General features: G+C 40.1%; 1 protein-coding gene across 2 annotated transcripts; it reads right to left on the bottom strand.

Annotated features, from left to right (window-relative positions):
- Window positions 1–5589: 5589 nt before the first annotated feature.
- Window positions 5590–17343, bottom strand: GDAP1 (ganglioside induced differentiation associated protein 1). 2 transcript variants are annotated; one of them, XM_015620270.1, is made up of 6 exons: window positions 17262–17343; window positions 16849–17041; window positions 16055–16228; window positions 13619–13713; window positions 13055–13169; window positions 5590–8967 (listed from the first exon to the last, which is right to left on the bottom strand). In XM_015620270.1, exons 1-6 carry the CDS (start codon window positions 17310–17312, stop codon window positions 8585–8587), a joined length of 1011 nt encoding a protein of 336 aa, XP_015475756.1. In that variant the 5' UTR covers window positions 17313–17343; the 3' UTR covers window positions 5590–8584. The 2 variants fall into 2 exon arrangements, with proteins under 2 accessions (XP_015475756.1, XP_033368201.1); XM_033512310.1 differs by lacking the exon at window positions 17262–17343 and having other exon boundaries at window positions 16931–17014.
- Between the last annotated feature and the right edge of the window lie 6 nt (window positions 17344–17349).

The following is a 17349-nucleotide window of genomic DNA, read 5'->3' as shown; positions in this document are numbered from 1 at the left end:
GTTTTGACAAGTAAACTGATTAATTCTACCAGGCATTCTCAAACAAATCATTGTATTACAGATGAAGTATTCATGATGTTAAATGTATCTCTGTCATTTAATGTCTGAAAAATCATCCTTTTCTTATGGAGATTGCCACACAAAATTTTTGGTTATATTTATAAGTGGCGGAATTGGAGCCCAAAGTGTTGAAATAAGTTGAAAATATGCATATGTTTTCCTCATGGAAAGCAAGTCAGTACCAAAAGTATCTGTCGTATCAATTACAGCTGATGCCAAGCAGCTACTATTACCAGGAACCATGTTTCAGAGCATATAAAGCTTGATAAATTCTCTGCTTTCTTGAGTTCAACAAGCAAGGTGGCCAAGAAGACCAATGGCACCCTGTCCTGTATCAAAAACAGTGATGCCAGCAGGACTAGGGCAGTGATAACCCCCCTGTACCTGGCACTGGTGAGGCCACACCTTAAATACTGTGGGCAGTTTGGGGTCCATCACTACAAGAAAGGTATTGAGGTGCTGGAAGGTGTTCAGAGAAGGGCAATGAACCTGGTGGAGGGTTTGGAGCACAAGTTATGAGGAGCAGCTGTAGTTGTTTAACCTGGAGAAAAAGAGTCTCAGGGAGGACCTGCAACTACCTGAAAGCAGGTGGTAGCAATGCACAGCAGGGTTCAGTATCTTCTCCCAAGTAACAAGTGATAGGACAAGAGAAAACAGCCTCAAGTTGTACCAGGGGAGCTTCTTGGGCTATTGGGAAAAACTTGAACAAACTGCCCAGGGAAGCAGCTGAGTCACCATCCCTGGGAGTATTTGAAGATGTGTAGATGTTAAACTCGGGGACATGGCCTAGTGGTGGACTTGGCAGTGCTGGCTTAACAGTTGGACTCAATGATCTTAAAGGTCTTTTCCAACCTAAACGATTCCACGGTTCTAAGATGAAACATTACACAAAGTGCCCACAGCCAGCAGGAGCCTGGGGAACTGCAGGTTATACAACAAACAGCCCAGATTAGAACCAGTCCTGTACAAACAAACATGAGATGAAGGACTGCAGTGTAGGAGAACAAAACTACTTTTGAGGCAAGGCCGTGTGGTGAGATTAATTATGATACATGCAAAACCATAAAATTTTGTAATACCTAATAAATTGTTAATGAAGGCAAGCAGGGAAATTACTGCTATCTTGAATTAGTGTTTTCAGCTGTGACAAAAGTACAGAATCTCTCGTTAAACAGACTTATTACTGAAAGAGTCAACGACCATGTAATAATAATGCTTGCCCCCTCACATATTTCATCCTCAGCAAAGGTGTTCAGGTAAACTCTCATGCACAGAAAGCAAGGGCTCTATGCTTTCATCAACAGACAACATCTTGTGATTGCATTTCCCTCTCAACAGCAACACACACATCACAGTGTAGTACTTTAACAGATGTAGGTTTATTTGTTATTAAAAAGCCAACAAACTACAAAATCAAATGAAGCATAAACCTTAGGGTATCAGCCTGTTAATATAACTTACCTTTTCAGGTCCTCTTTCTCAGTCTCCATTACTATCTTCCCTGTCCCTTTTCTCTCCCATAACATGGTGCTGAAGCATGTCAATGTGAAGCGTGAGGCTAAAGACCACATTTCAGAACTAATCCTTGCTGAGAACAGGGTATGAATATGCTTTTCTTCACAAATACATCTTCAATTCATTTTCAACACAAATTTAAGCAAAACTTTTTCCTGATTACAGAACCCCATATGTAAGTTTTCTCCAATACATTACCCCTGGACTGACAACTGGTACAGCCATTGATAATGTGTAAACACCAAGGTGTTCTCTCATTCCAAGTTAGACAAAGATGCTATGAATACATTTGGCATCTATCTGCAACCAACTTGAGTGACTTCTGACATCAAGCACAGCCATTTCTCTGGGTTTGAAGCTTGGTTTGCTTCTCCTCCCACTTGTCACAGAAGGCTGTGGGATGCCAATAAGCCTTTTCCAGTTGCTGCTGGATGTCCACTTCTTTGGGCTACTGTGGGTGTGGAACTGCAGTCTCAGCCAATGCTGCCAATTTTCTTGTTCTGCCAGCCAGTTTGGGAATATTTCCATCTCTTACTTTGCATGGAAAAGGCACTGTGGATTTCTTATAACACACAAGAGGCAGAACTCTTATCCAATATGCTTTACCTAAGAAAATTAAAGAAGTGTTGTTGTTTTTTTGTATATTATACATATATGTACATAAAAGAGAAATGTGTTATCTTTTTATTTGCTCAAACTTCCTTGTCTCACAATTACAACTGGCAGTTAACAACAGAAAAATTAAGTCAGTTATAGATTTTTGGTTTTCTTTCAAATCCAAAGAATAAAAAATTTATGATGCTGTTCTGGAATCAGTCCTAAACATACATTCTTGGACTTGTTTTAAAAGAATTCTTTATTCCAAAAATAACTCCATATTCCAAAAATTTTGACTCAGTATATACTGCCCATATCCAAAGCTTACACAGTTTTTAAAAGATTAAGTTATGCATATTTCCTTTGTTTCAGAAAGGTACTGTACAGCTTTCATTGTCTCTGTAACAAATAGGTTGATTAAAACAAAACTTGTCAAGGCAAAGTTGTAAATGTGATTCATGGCATAATGACTTTAAAATTAGATTCAGATCCCATGTAAGTAGATGCACCACTGCATTTTTCGTAGCAATGACTCATACCAGATCTGAATTTGGCTCTCTGTTAGAAACTGAAATCTTGATACCTCCATTACTGCAACATCAGCCAATTTTGTTTCCTCTGTAAATTTTAGTGGATTCTGTGTTTTAGAGCTGTCTTTAATTCAGTACAATAGAAGGGTGCACAAATTCTTAAGGCACAATATTTGGACAAAAAGCATCTGTAACAGACTTCCTGTGAGATCTTTGTCTCTGGAAGTATTTCTGTTTGAAGACCTAAAAATTCAAACAATAGGTCTCTCTATTTTTACTGCCTCTGAATCTGGGGTGTAATCCAGATCTCAAATTTGAATTTTTCTAGTTTGATGTCTAGGCTTGTGTAAAGGTGTTTGAGGAGAGTTAAATGGTTCAAAACATATGCTTTCACAGTACCTGTCTGTACAGTGATCCAACTTAAATATCTGTATCAGGAAGCTGGCTTCACCGTGTATTCAACAGAGACAGATATTTCTTCTTCCTTTCATTGATTTCAGTTAAATAGTTGAAGTGAGTTACAACAATATGTCCTCAGAAGCAGCAATCCAAAAGCCTCTCTCTACCTGCAGAAAAGCCACACAGAGCTGGACCACAAGTTAGAGTGATGGAACTTCTCTGGCCAGTTTTTCCTTGGTTTCACTTAGGCTCCAGAGTCTAGAATTCCCTCCCTTCCCCCAAACCTGCATTATGTACCTGAAGACATCCTTACCAAGAGCTTGGCATTAGCCAGCTGCTCCTGGCTTTTAAAGACAGCTGGAAGAGGAAGATGTGTGGCAGGCCCTGCACTCCATCAAGTTGCTGAGTGACTGACAGTCAGCCTCCACATGTCCAAACTACATTTTGTCAAAGGAATGGTCTCTGATTTCTGTAAAGACAAATGTGTTTTCTGCTAAGAGGGAGCCTGACCCTACTGCATAGGGCCTGAATCTATGAGGGAGGAGTTTTTGTCTCTAGCACTGAGCTCTACCTATTTCAATACAAAGTGGGAGAGAAGGACTCCACTTTCTGTGAGGTGAATGCCTCAGCCAGCAGGTGACAGAACCAGTGGTCACCTCACATCTCATCTGGCCCTATGAATGCTCTGTTTTCTGTTGCTTACAGAAACACAGCCATCATCTGCTTGAACACTTGAAGTTAGAACCTTTCTGAAACAAGCCTTAAATGAGCAATTTTCAGGATGGCATCTGTTTCTCAGCAGCTACAGCTTTCTATTCAGTCCAAATGCAGTAGCATTCAGATTCTGATCCGGATGATCAGCTGACATGAAGCACCAAATATGTTTGTGTATATTCTCAAGTCCCTACAGTCATGAGGTAACCAGAGTTCTCAAATACTGTTATAATGCTACCAGAGTAAATAAGGAAAGGGGAACACTGTCACCCTGAGAATCAGGCCTTTTGCTATTGTTTTCATAATTTCTAGCCGCTTTCCCAGGAAAGTAACTATAATATAATATATATATATTTATTTTTTACTTTATACTGATTTATGCAATTATGTGTTAGTTTATACAACACACTTTTGTAAAATTATTTATGAGATGAGTACTTAAAACTGTAGTAAATACTAATGCTGATGTAAAGCACAGAAATATTCAGGCCTTCAGCTCTGCAAATTCCAACAGATTCTTCCCACAACACTAAGCTTATCCACTGCTTATTTTATGGTGTTACATTTTTAACTTCACATTAAATTGAGCACCATGATTGTAACTTAGAAAGAAAAACAGAAATAAAAAGGCCATTGAAGTATTGCATGAGTGAGTTAACAGTATTGTAAGAACTCTGGCTTCTGGAATTTCCTGAGTTTTGAGGGCCTGACTTTATGACTTGGTACTGCACCAAAACTAAAAATTTCTTTATAAAGAGGGAACAAAACCCAGCATATTTTCTTTGGGATTTTTCTACATGCTTTTGACTTCCTCAGTACATCTTATAAATTGCCTAAGCCAAACCCTACACCTCTTTGTCTAACATTGGTTAAACAGAGAGATAACAAGGAGGCCTCAGCAAACAATAATGTCATACACCACAGTGCAGAGCGGTGTGCTCCAGACCCTCTACTTTTCACCTACTTCCCATCTGCTGCTCTCTCTAATCCCCATGCATTAGGGCATGCCAATCTGCTCTCTAAATCTTAGTAGCTCCTTGCCCCTATAAAATTCAGACTTAAGTAAAAGATGCCTTTAAAAATGTGACATGCAAAAATGGATGTATGGCTTTTTTGAATCTGGACAAGGAATTTATACTTGCTGTACTTATCTTTGTATTCTCTTTTGCCTCTTTTTTGTTTAGACATAAGCTTTCCACTGCAGGAGCTCTGTGCACACTTCTGATTAACACTAAAGCATCAAGGCTACTTTAAAGTTGGTGCACAGACTACAGGTGTCATAATCTCCTGAAACTCAAACCCTGCCAGCTGTCTACCTGATCCTAGCAGCTTCCCTGACTTTCAAGATCCTGAGAGTCAATGCACGCAAGCCTCATGTACTGTTATTTATTCCTCTGCTTAGCAGGGAAGGAGGCCCAATACAGACTCCAACAGTGCAAGAAAAAAAAGGGGGGCACTTCATTTATGGCCAGACTAACACACATTTAATGGGGCACACCATTTAGTCTCACCAAGGACAATGTCAGTGTGGACACAGATTATGTGCTTGTCATGCACCTTACAGAAAGGAGCCCCAGCTGCTGCAGCTCAGCAATGAGTCAGGGACACACTCAGAAACAAAGTGGGGTTGGATTTTGTTTGTTTGTTTGTTTTTGTGGATTAATTGAAAGTACAAAACCTCCTTGCCCTCCTTAATTTTTTTACTTTTTTTTTTTTTTTACTTTGTCAAATCACTTTCCTTGGACACCATACATATACAGCTCAGACAGACAACCAAAGAAAACATCATTTTTACTGCTATTTCCATATACATGCAAGGCAACCGTTAAAATGGTTTAAAAGGTGTTCAAGGGCTTCTCTCCTTGAAGAGCATCAGAGTCCTTACAGCAACACAGTGTAATCCTCAAATGTGCTTTGTTTTACTGACACAGAAGACATAAACCAGACTATGAAGTGCTCTTAGAATAGATGTTTATTGTGTGGGTCCCACATGAAGATATGAATTATATCTGATTCATGATTTGAGAGCAAATAGTAAATGAAAACTAGAAGATTACTTCTGTACCCAATTCGAATAGTATACAGAGCTACCAGAAAGAAAATAAGCCAAGCTGAAAAGAAACTTTACAGGCACAAAAGCTATCCGGCACAAAGAGCCAAATGCAGCATATGTGCTTCTAAATCTCATCCTATTCTGAGGAATTTAATCATGGATAAGCCTTTTGCTGCCACCTGTACAGAAATCAATGTACAGAGTACTTCAGGGCAGTGAAAATAAGGATACTAAATAGTTGAACTAACGGACGTGAATCAAAGCAGGGATCCAAATTTTTCCGCAGTAGAAGTTTTATCCATGCTCATTCTTGCAGATGGCATGTTTAATTGCAGTATAATTGCTGTTCAGTAACATTCATTTTCATGTGAAATATTATTTCAACTTTGGCTTCTCGTTTACCCAGTATAAAAACTACACAAGCATAAGTGGCAGATGTCAGAGAATAAACCTGTGGTGGAACCATGCAGTTGTTTCCAGAGCTCTGGAGAGACTGTTAGTGTGACGAGAGTGCTCACAACTCTCTTGTGCTGAGATCACAAACTTCCTCTCTGTGAAAAGTAGTGTTTTCCTGCCTTAGAGACACGCCAGAGCAGAGTCCTGGAGAACCACTGACATCTGGTGGTCACTTCATTCTAAAAAAGGCTAAGCCATATATATTTAATTTTACTGTGACTTGGTCAAATTACATTTTACAGGTGGTCTGACAGAAATATGTGCCAAGGAAGCATTAAGTTACAGGTCTTACTTTGTGTTTATTAACTTAGTGGAATTTGATAGCTACAAGTAAATGCAGATGAACTGCAACACACTAACAACAAACTCAGTTAAAGCTGCCAGTATATTAATAGTATTGTTGGATTAAACCCACTCTAGAGATAATAAAGCTTTTCTAAATAGAGCACATTTAATTCAACAAGTTCTTGAAAACCACTGGATCATAAATAGAATTATATAAAACTGTCTTTTAGACAAATAAAAAAGCGCTTTTTTTCCTAGGTAAGATATTTCTTATTACTGAAAAGGAAAAATGAGATTTGGTCTACTTTTGCTAGACAACCAGCACAATATTAAATAATAAGCAGGAGTATCCAATAATTTTATCCATATTATTATGTGTTAGATGGTGAGACTGCCCAGACAGAAACTGCCTCAGTTCTCTCCAACCAACTTAAGATGATCTTCTTGACACCTAAATGCAATTGTACAGAGAGACAACAGCCACCAGCCCTGGACCTAAAACGTACTTGGGCCTGTTAGCACTGATTGTTGACAGGCAAACACTTAAAGCTATGCCTTATTCTTGGCAGCTATGTACAACTTGTAAAGAAAATTCTGAGGCTTTCAAACATTCATCAAGCATACAAAAGTCTTACTAAACTGTCATGAGAATTTTCAGCCCTTTCCAAATGCTTTTCTTGCCTGAAAAATTATTCAAATTCTATCTTCAGGTAAATGTACATTTCTTGTTGAAATGGGAGCTCAGTTCAAAACTAATAAAACTCACAGCATCTGTTGAGTAGTAGGAAGTAATCAAAATATTTTATACACCTTTCCTCCGTGCTATAAGAGTGCAGTTTTACAAAAGATCATCAGTACAAATCGTCTCCAAACTTACTGTATTTTTCACTTACATCAACACAACCCCTATCCATAAGTAAAGACTGCTAAATTACAGCTTGACTTACCTTCAGTCTAGGCTACCTAACCAGACTGATAGATAGTGAACTATTTTTAATTACTTATACAAAAAGGCATTGTGTTTTCTAGTTGGCTGTGGCACATTGTGGGCAAGCATTTTGTAGAGACACGTGCAATTGCTAATGTTGGCAAGAAGTGTGCAAAAAATAGCCAGTGCTCAGAGTGAAACACAAAAGGGTACACAGGACATTCATATGGAGGCAACTGTATCAAGCCACCCAAATAAAGCAGCAAATGTGCACCAAGATAGTCTGATTTTATTCTGCCAGTTTGCAGCTGGGCACAAAAGGTTGTCAAAAGAGAAGTGTCAGGTGTTTAACTCCCATTTGTATTTCAGCAAAATCCTAGTATCTGTTGTCCAGTGATGCTTCTGGAGAACTTCACTTGTGTGGAACACAAATGACTGATGTTCTTACGTGTTTCAGGTCTTTTCCTGTACTGCTGCATGAACATATACTGACACAAGTGGCTTCACAAGATTACTTTTTAACACTTCTTAAAGGTCCAACTGCTAGCCAACAGACAATAATCAGTATTGTCTGTTATTGTCTGAGAAACTTGCTCCTGTACACAACAGGCACAATGTTCTAATTAAATCTTACTCTGAGCATTTAAAGAGCTATTTTCAGTATTTTAACAATGCTGGTTTCTGCCCAATAATGCATTTCATCTACAGTGAAAAGCTGTCACATCGCTGCATAGCTATTAAATAAAAGCATTTTAATTAGGTCAGCTATTGGGTAAAGGAGACAATAATCACTTTAATGAAGCACTCTCCCAGTTATAGGCCCTTGGCTGAAAAGAAAGTCTCTTCTTTCCTTTGTCATTCCCCCAACACATATTTTTGAAAAATATCTCAGAATTGCCAGCCCAATTATACAGCAGCAGGAGATGATTACTCTGTGACAATGTTCTAAATCACAGACATAACCGTTCTTCTACATTTATATTTTATTGAAGATATTTTCCTGGGGTGTAAAGATGCCCTCCACTCACCACCAGGGACAGACAAGGTCTAAAAATAATTTTGCCTGGTTCTAATCGATAGCACCATGCTGGCAAATCTCTTTCGAAGACACAGGAAAGCAAGATACCCCACCCCTGCCAGCATGCCGACCAGCAGGGTGCTGCCAAGAACCCTGGGAGCCCTTTTCTTGGCCACACGGAATGCTGTTGGCAGGACAGCCGAGATTAATATATTGTTGACGTGTCCCAAAACTTTGTGAAATGCTTTTCTCTTCACGACACGCTCATAGTAAGCTTCCAAGTTGGGCCGCTTTCCATTTCCCCAGTTTCTTCTTGCTAATCCCAGAAACTTCAGGCGATGTAATGTGACAGCAAGTGACACATCTGCCAGACTGAAGAAATCACCACAGAGCCAAGGCTGATTTCCATCTTCTAAGCAGAGATAAAACATAAAGCATTAGGAACTAATGGAATATAAGCACATTTAATTTAGTGCTACTTCAAAGTACCATCTAATAAAGAGCAACAACACTTCAGCTGAAATATGACTTGAATCAATGAACATTTTACTAATCCCTGTCCACTCTTTGCACAATATTGTAAAGTCTTAGGCTCAGCAGCTGGCCTACATTTTTGAAGGAAAAAAGATCCACATTCCAGGTTCATAAATTAAAACCCACAGTAAACACTTATTTTCCTCAGTTACATTTCTCAAATCTGGATTAAATTAAAACAGGATTGGAAAGGAGAAAGGCAGTTTAGCTTTTACTGAAAAGCTACCACTTGTCTGAAGAATTTATCATCTTGCCTGTGTCACTCAGCTCTGTGGCATTCACTCAAGAACTAGCTCCAGCTGACTAGTTGGAGGCTTTCAAGTCAAAAAGAAATGAATCAGATGACTGACTTGCACCAAACATATCAGCCTAGTGAGATGACAGAATTTGTCTATCTGTCCCTCTTTTGTGTCTCTTAGACCCCAAATCATGGGGTTTTACACTGAGATGTTTGAGAAGTGACATATTCACACTGCTCACCACTAGTCAGGAGCACAGATGGAGACCCCAGGTACCCTCTGCAGTCAAAGGAAAGAGGTGAATGCTCCTGGGGTGGCTCAGAGCAGGCACTGCCCTGCAGCATCACACATCGCTGTCAGTGATCTGAACCACCACCACCTGAAAGGGCTGACATGTGCTGACTATACCAAGAGCTTTTGAAAACCAGGATATGAAACTTGATAGCCAGCACAGCTATCACAGCTGCCAGCATAAGTGCTCTGTTCTAGCCTAGATCTCAAATAGGGAGGACTATGCTGTTTCCCAGAAGGCATGCGAAATGCTGGCACGAGCACTCAGCAGCACCCCTCTGGAAACAGAGGAATTTTGCTATCTCCTTTTCAACAAATTTTCCACCAGAGAAAAGCAACAGCTTGGCACAAAGCTGGTACCAGTCCATTTTGACTGGCTTCTCAGGTCTGGAAGAAAGGTCTCTGTATCCTAGGTTGCTGAAAGAATACCTGGGAATTCATTCAGTGCATTAAATAAGATGATGGAAATGACCAAATAATCTATCCTGTGTAAAAGAAAGATGCCTGCAGTGGCAGCAGTAGTAGATCAGGGATTCAAGCAGTTGCAAGAGAAGCAGGAGCTCTGAGTTTGACCAGGACCTGGAGAAGTACAGATCACAAACCTCCAATATATGGGGGAATGTGGGAATACTGCAGAAAAAATTCCAAGAGGCAGTAGCCCCACGTTTTACAAAATCCTGTGATCCCAGCAGTTTTCATAAGCTCATCAATACTGTATCAGTTGACTACTTGGACAAGCTACTTAGCAGAGAAAGGAAAGGGGCTGCTGGAAATGGTGGCAGATGTAGTTTGCTGAACAAAATTCTTCCATCCTTTATGAGTTAAAATATTTCCTGTGCCTCTTTCACTGTTGAGTCAGTAGAAAATTTAATCTAGATTTTCAACTGCTGGTTCAAACTTTTGTGATAGCAACATCAAACTGTTGTGATAGTAACCAGTAATTATTACAACAGCTATTTATAGTGCTAAATGCAAAAAGTTATTGATTTGAGCAGATGCAGTTGATATTGACTGATGCTTCACACAGTTCCCAGTGAAGTCAGGGGAGGGACTCCTATTAGCACCACTGGAAGCTGAACCATGCTGTGAATAAGCAGAAGGCTTATCCCATTTAAACAGAATTTAGGATGCTGACATGGTTAAGTGCCTGTGGCTATAGATCAGGGGAAGGTCAGCACTGCAGATATCCTTGTAGGAGTGTGTTACAAACCTGCTGGCCACCATGAAGAGGCAGATGATGCGTTCTACAGGAGGCTGGCAGAAGTTTCTCAATTTCCAGCCCTTGTATTTGTGGGGGACTTCAGCTTGCCAGATGCCTGCTGAAAACACAACACAGTGGAGAGGAGGCAGTCTAGGGGATTCCTGGAGTGTGTGGAAGAAAACTTACTCTCAACTGGAGAAGGACTCATGGGTGATGTGGTGGTCAGTGGCCAAGTTGGGCACAGCAACCATGAAAGGGTGGAATTTTCAGTTCTGGGTGAAGTAAGGAGAGGCACCAGCAGAACTGCCACCTTGAACCTCTGCCAGGCAGACTTTGGACTGCTTAGGAGATTGACTGACAGAGTTCCCAGGGAGTCAGTCCTGATAGGTAAAATAGTACAGGAAGGATGGGCAAGATTTAACGAGGAATTCTCAAAGGTACAGGAACAGGTTGTCCCCATATGCTGTCAGGGAAAAAGACCAGCATGGTTAAACAGGGAATTTAGGCTGGAATTCAGTTTAAAAAGGACTGTGTCTCGCCTCTGGAAGGAGAGGGGGTAACTACAAGGATGTCATGAGGTTATCCAGGAGAAAATTAGAAAGAAAGCCAAACTGGAACTTAATTTGGGCACTGCAGTTAAAGAAAACAAAAACAGTTTCAGTAAATACATTGGCATCAAAAGGAGGGCTAAGGAGTCTCAATCCTTTGCTGGATGAAGGGGGAAACAGTGGGGGATGAGAAAAAGCCTGAAGTACTTAATGCCTTCTTTGTCTCAGTCTTTAACACCAAAACCCATGGCCCTCAGGATATCTAGCTCCTGGAGCTGGAAGTTGGTGATGGGGAGCTAAGAGAAGCCTCTGCAACCCAGAAGAAAATGATTAGTGACCTGTCATATCACTTAGACACCCACAAGTCTATGGGTCAAGATGGGATGTGCCCAAGAGTAAGAAGGGAGCTGCCAAAAACTTGCCAGTTATTTCAATCATTTACCAGCAGTCCTGGTCAACCACAGAAGTCTCTGTTGCCTGGAAATTAGCAAATACCCATCTACAAGAAGGGTCAGAAGGAGGATCCAGGAAACTACAGACTTGTTATCCTGACCTTGGTACTGGGAAACACCATGGACCAGATTGTCTTGAGTGTCACTAAATGGCATGTGCAGGACAACCAGGGCAACAGGCCCAGCCAGCATGAGTTTACAAAGGCAGGTCTTGTTTGGCCAACCTGACCTCTGTCCATGACCAGTGACCCACTTACTGGATGAGGGAAAAGCTGTGGATCTTATCTAGACATCTGTAAAGCTTTTGACCTGTCTCCCAGAGCATTCTCCTGGGTAAACTGGCTTGGGTGCATACATTCTTCACTGAGTGAAAAACTGGCTGCATGTCCAGGCCCAGGGAGTGCTGAGAAATGGAGCTACATCCAGCTAGCTGCTGGCTGCTTACTACTGGAGTTCCCCAGGGCTCAGTATTTGGGCCCTTTCAAACAGCATGAGAGGAAATGGCATTAAATTGTGCCAGACGAGGTTCAGATTAGATATTAGAAATGTTTTTCATTGAAGGAGTGGTCAGGCAGTGGAAAAAGTTGCCCAGGGCAGCAGACAGCAGGACATAGTTTCGGCGTGGTTATGACAGTGCTGGATTGACAGTCAGACTAGATCATCTTGAAAGTCTCTTTCAACATTAATGATTCTGTGATTCTGTAAAAAATTTGACTCTCATTGGGGTGGAGGCAGGTAAACAGGACTGCTTTCCAAGAGGATGAGGGAAGGGGGTTGCCTAATGATTAGAGCAAATTTTCAGATTGCTTATTCTGCATATACCACAAATATCAACACAGTATCTGCACAAGATTAAAATAAACCTGTGTTAAACATTAAGGTTGTGATCATTATAGTGAACTGAAACCTACACCTATAACATCAGCATTCTGTAGTTATTTTTTTTCTAATTTTATTGATAAAAATACTAAAACATTGTGCAGCTAATTATACTCATTTTGCTGAAAATTTGATCAAGCACTTTCATGAGGTACTGAGAACTCACTGACTGAAACAGTAAAAGTAAGTTAGTATTTAAAACAGTATTGATCCCTTCTGTGATGTATAGATCAACATATACTAAAAGTATTAAATCTGACACATTAAAAATTGTTTTATAATGGTGCTCTCAACAAGTTTACTCAATATCTTCAAACACAAATATTAACAGGATTTAGCAAGAAAAAATCCTTACCTGGTGTTTCCTCATTTCGCCGCTGTAATTCAGTCTCAACCTGATCCAAAACTTTTTCCAGTTCATCAAGTATTTTCTTTAGGTATTTTATATTATCATGATCCAGAAGTTTAGACTAAATAGACATACAGTTCAGTGTTTTAATCATCATACAAAGTTTATACTTTTATCAGAGAAGTTTATAGTTAGGATACTACAGTGTTTATTCATAAAATGTGATTATTTTCTCCACGTAGTCAGCTGGATACTGCAGGGATACTCGTGACAATTCAGAAAACTCAAGAAAACTTTAGAGATGCCAGACATTAAGGTCTGCCTACCCCTGCAGGATGCTCAACAGTCCAACATCCACACTGATGTGCAGTTACCTTTGAAGTCAGTGGGACCTGCCCAGTACTTCAGCACACACTTCAAGTGTGTAGCTGATCTGAAGACGGACTGTTTCATACCTTGAAGGGTTAAATCACTGGTAATGACAGGTGAAATAAATGTTTATATTGTGACCAAAAAAATCTAACACTAACAAGCTCGTAATAAAGGGGCCCATATAAAGGGGTTTCTTACCTTAAGGCGCTTCTGTTTTGCTATATAGGCATCTTGAAGGTCTGGATTTTCTTCTGCAAGTTTCTTCAGTTCTGATTCTGTGTTACTTATTTGGCCTGATTAAAAAAAAATATATTAAAAAAAATTAAAAGGAATGACAAATATTAGATATTCAAACATACTCATAATGCAATCCACAGAAACTGATCAATCACCTGTGTACACAAATATCATACCAAAGAAATTGGAAGTGCTGCTGCAATACAGCATCTGCACCAGGTTAGGATTTAAATACATCACATTTTGGAAAACTTAAATGCTTTTTAAATTGACCCATCACACCTTCAGCTCATCAGCTTGCAATGTGAAAGTGCTGGTAGGCCCACACTGGGATTTTTTTGTCACTGTATGTCATAAGCATCACTTTACAGCAAAAGCCTAAATGCCACTGAATATGGAGCCAAGGTGCTTTAATTTAGCTAAAATGTGATGCTAAAATCTGTGATTCTTTTAGAAATTTTCTTTAAGATCTGTGTGCATGTCCTAGAAAAACATTCATTATATGATTCAAAGAAGGAATTATGTGAAAAGTTTATTTTACTGATTTCTACTACACGTGTATAGCCTTTTCCTTAAAATGGGGCTTTGCTTGAAAATGCCATACTTATAAACCTAGAATACCAAAAGACAGTGATTTATAAATCTTCTAAAAATAAATATTTATAATCATAAACTGAGAACAAAATAATAATTATAGAGCATGACTCATCTCTCACTTGTACTTGATAATAAAGTTTAGTTACAATTAAGTCTGGTAAATTAAACTGATAAAAATTCTTTCTAGAGAAAACCAGACTCACTTTTTTACATATCCATTTCAACATGACTGTAGAAGTCATCCTTTAATATGAAGAAATTGAAGGATGTACTCATATAACAAAAATCTTATATATGCAATTAATTACTTACTTAGATTTGGTATGCATAAATATAATACACAACTGGGTCATGCCTTATTATATCTAGCAGGCTGAAAAAAAAAAGTGTTTCAACCTGAAAACAAAACCATCCAGGAGAAGTTTGAACATGCAAAATAATTGTTAAGGAACATTCACAGGCTTTTCAAAGCTTCAAATAAAAAAACATAGGCTATGCTTTAAGTCTAAAAAGATAAGAAAACATCCCAGTTTAGATAAGCAATAATGTTTGCTTTACCAGTATGAACATGTGCAAACTGAGAACAATTTATACAAACTAGAAGCTAGAACAGAAGAATGCATACAGCAAGAAAAGCAGGAGACAATGTTGTAAATTGAACTGTAATAAAAGCACTGATTACTACCATGTGAAAACAGAAAAACTATCCATAATGCCTATGAGTAAAGCACAATTGTTCAATAAACAGTTAGCATCCACATTTGGGAAAACTAAGAACAACAAAACCACCAACCTAAACAATGCACTAATGAAACAGAGTAATTTATGTTCTTGGACAAAGGGGAGTGGCTGTAAACTGAAGGATGTAGATTTAGATTAACTATGAAGAAGAAATTCTTTCCTGTGAGGGCAGTGAGGCACTGGAACAGATTTCCCAGAGCAGCTGTGGCCTCCCTATCCCTGGAAGTGTCCAAGGCCAGGCTGGATGGGGCTTGGAACAGCCTGGTCTAGTGGAAGGTGTCCCTGCTGTAGGCAGGGACATTGAAACTAGATGATCTTTAAGGTCCCTTCCAACCTAGGCCATCCTATGGTCTATGATTTTATGATCCAACGATTCTCTGTTACTTCAGTAACATCAGTCATGCAACTATATGGAAAATTAACTGCCTGCCTTCACTTCTGACAACATAAGAGTGTGACTAGAAAGAGCACTCACTTGCCAAAAATTCTACAGAGAAGAATAAGACATTTTGTTGGAAATTTGATTTCTCAGTATCACCTTTTATGATATCATAGACTTGCTAATAGTATAGTCGTATTACATTTCAAAGATTCTGCAGTATTTGACTTCATTCTACAGAGCACTCTAAAACATCATACAAAAAAAAATTCAACACTATATAAACCACTGACATTGACAAAAAAATCAGAGATCTCAGAATGTAACTGTAAATAGGGAATCATCATCCAGCTGTGCTGTCATGAGTTGATACTTGTCCTACCACTACTTAGTTCTTTTGCAACACATAGAAGGAAACATAAAGGCATCAATTAAAAGGTTGCCACGGTACAAAAATTATCTCCAAAGACACCTCAAAAACAACACTTCCTCCTCCCCATTTTCAAATCACAACAGAATATATAATCAATAAAAAGTATATACACAAATCATCAAGGACTGCAACTAAAATTCATAAACTCTGCTCAGCATTTTGTGTTTAAGGTGGACTTAAGAAAGAAGATGAATGTAATGCAGCAACCTACTAAGTTATAGACATTCAGAGCTACACCAGTACATACTGCGGATTCTGCTGGTAGCATAGGCTGGAATCATGGAGTCCACTGTTAACTCAGGGTGCAGGATGCAGCCATGTGTGTAGGCATCCATAGGCAAGGAGTCTAAAAGCTCTCTGTAGTGTTGCACCCTTGGATAATACATGCTCCCTTCTTCTGGCATTAATCTTGGTACTTCCTCTGCAAAACAAAGTTAAAAATAAAGCTAAGAAAAGAAGAATCATCTAATTGACCAAAGTTCGTTCAGCTACATCCATCTGGGACAGGTGACACAGCCACAGGCATGAAAGCTTCCCTTGTTCCCCAGCATAACTCAAAGGTATGATTGCAGCTCAGAGAAATGCATATTTTTAGTTAATTTTAAGATATTTTATAATTCCTATGCAGCAACACAAGAAAACATATTTAAGAGGCTTTCAAATCAGAAAACCACACTCAGCTCTGTTAACATGCATCTAGGAATGGATGACTATGACTACATAACCTATAAAACTATATGACTATATAAACTATATAATGCTCTCGCAGTTGGGCCCAGCTGAGATTGCAGGGAATGATTATGGCTGAAACATTACTGCTCCTGCAATGATATAAACATTACAGTACAGGAATCCTATGCATAAGCCTTCAGTTCATTTTAGAGGGATAGGTTTTCAACCCAAACTGCAAACTATTAGGAGAGCATGCTTACTTGTAAGACTATAAACGAAGAGTCCTGCAGCAACACAGAGCTGCCCCCAGCACTGCTGTGGCTACAGGATGAGGGGAAGAACCACATTCTGAAATGCCTGTGGGATTACCATCTACAAACGTCGCCTCAAGGTAGTCAATAATCTGCGTTGCCTCACAAATGATGTTTTCCCCATGGATCAGGACGGGTACCTCTCCAGAGGAGCTCAGGCGCATGAACCACGGCTCGTTGTGCTCGCTCAGCGGCAGGTTCACATCGTGCTCCTCGCACTTCAGCGCCTTCTCGGCTATTGCCAGCCGCACCTGGAACGGCACCGCCGGGGTCACCCGGGCAGCATCCCCGCTTGGCCGCTCTGCCCGCCCCGCCTCGGCTCACCCACGGCCGCTCCCCTCCATCCTCCATCCCTCCTTCCTCCATCCCTCCTTCCTCCATCCTCCATCCCTCCCGCCCCGGTGCCGCCGCGGGTGTGCAGGGGCTGTGGGCATTGCGATCCTGGGCCCCGAGCCCCCGCCCACCCCTCACCTTCTGCGAGGAGAACGACTGCGTCCAGTGGTACAGCACCAGCGGCGCCATGCCCGGCTCGGCCCGGCTCGGCCCGGCTCGGCTCGGC

The sequence above is a fragment of the Parus major genome, chromosome 2 (genome assembly GCF_001522545.3).
Source record: "Parus major isolate Abel chromosome 2, Parus_major1.1, whole genome shotgun sequence".
Classification (NCBI taxonomy): Eukaryota; Metazoa; Chordata; class Aves; order Passeriformes; family Paridae; genus Parus; species Parus major.
This window is presented reverse-complemented; position numbering and strand designations above follow the sequence as displayed.

Excerpts from the sequence above, each read along its gene's own strand:
- GDAP1 (XM_015620270.1), bottom strand. The coding sequence starts at position 17,312 with ATGGCGCCGCTGGTGCTGTACCACTGGACGCAGTCGTTCTCCTCGCAG. Across the intron at positions 16,229-16,848 it reads TGAGGCGACGTTTGTAGATG|AGGAAGTACCAAGATTAATG; the intron begins GTAATCCCACAG and ends TTTGTTTTGCAG. Across the intron at positions 8,968-13,054 it reads GCGAAATGAGGAAACACCAG|AAGATGGAAATCAGCCTTGG; the intron begins GTAAGGATTTTT and ends ATCTCTGCTTAG.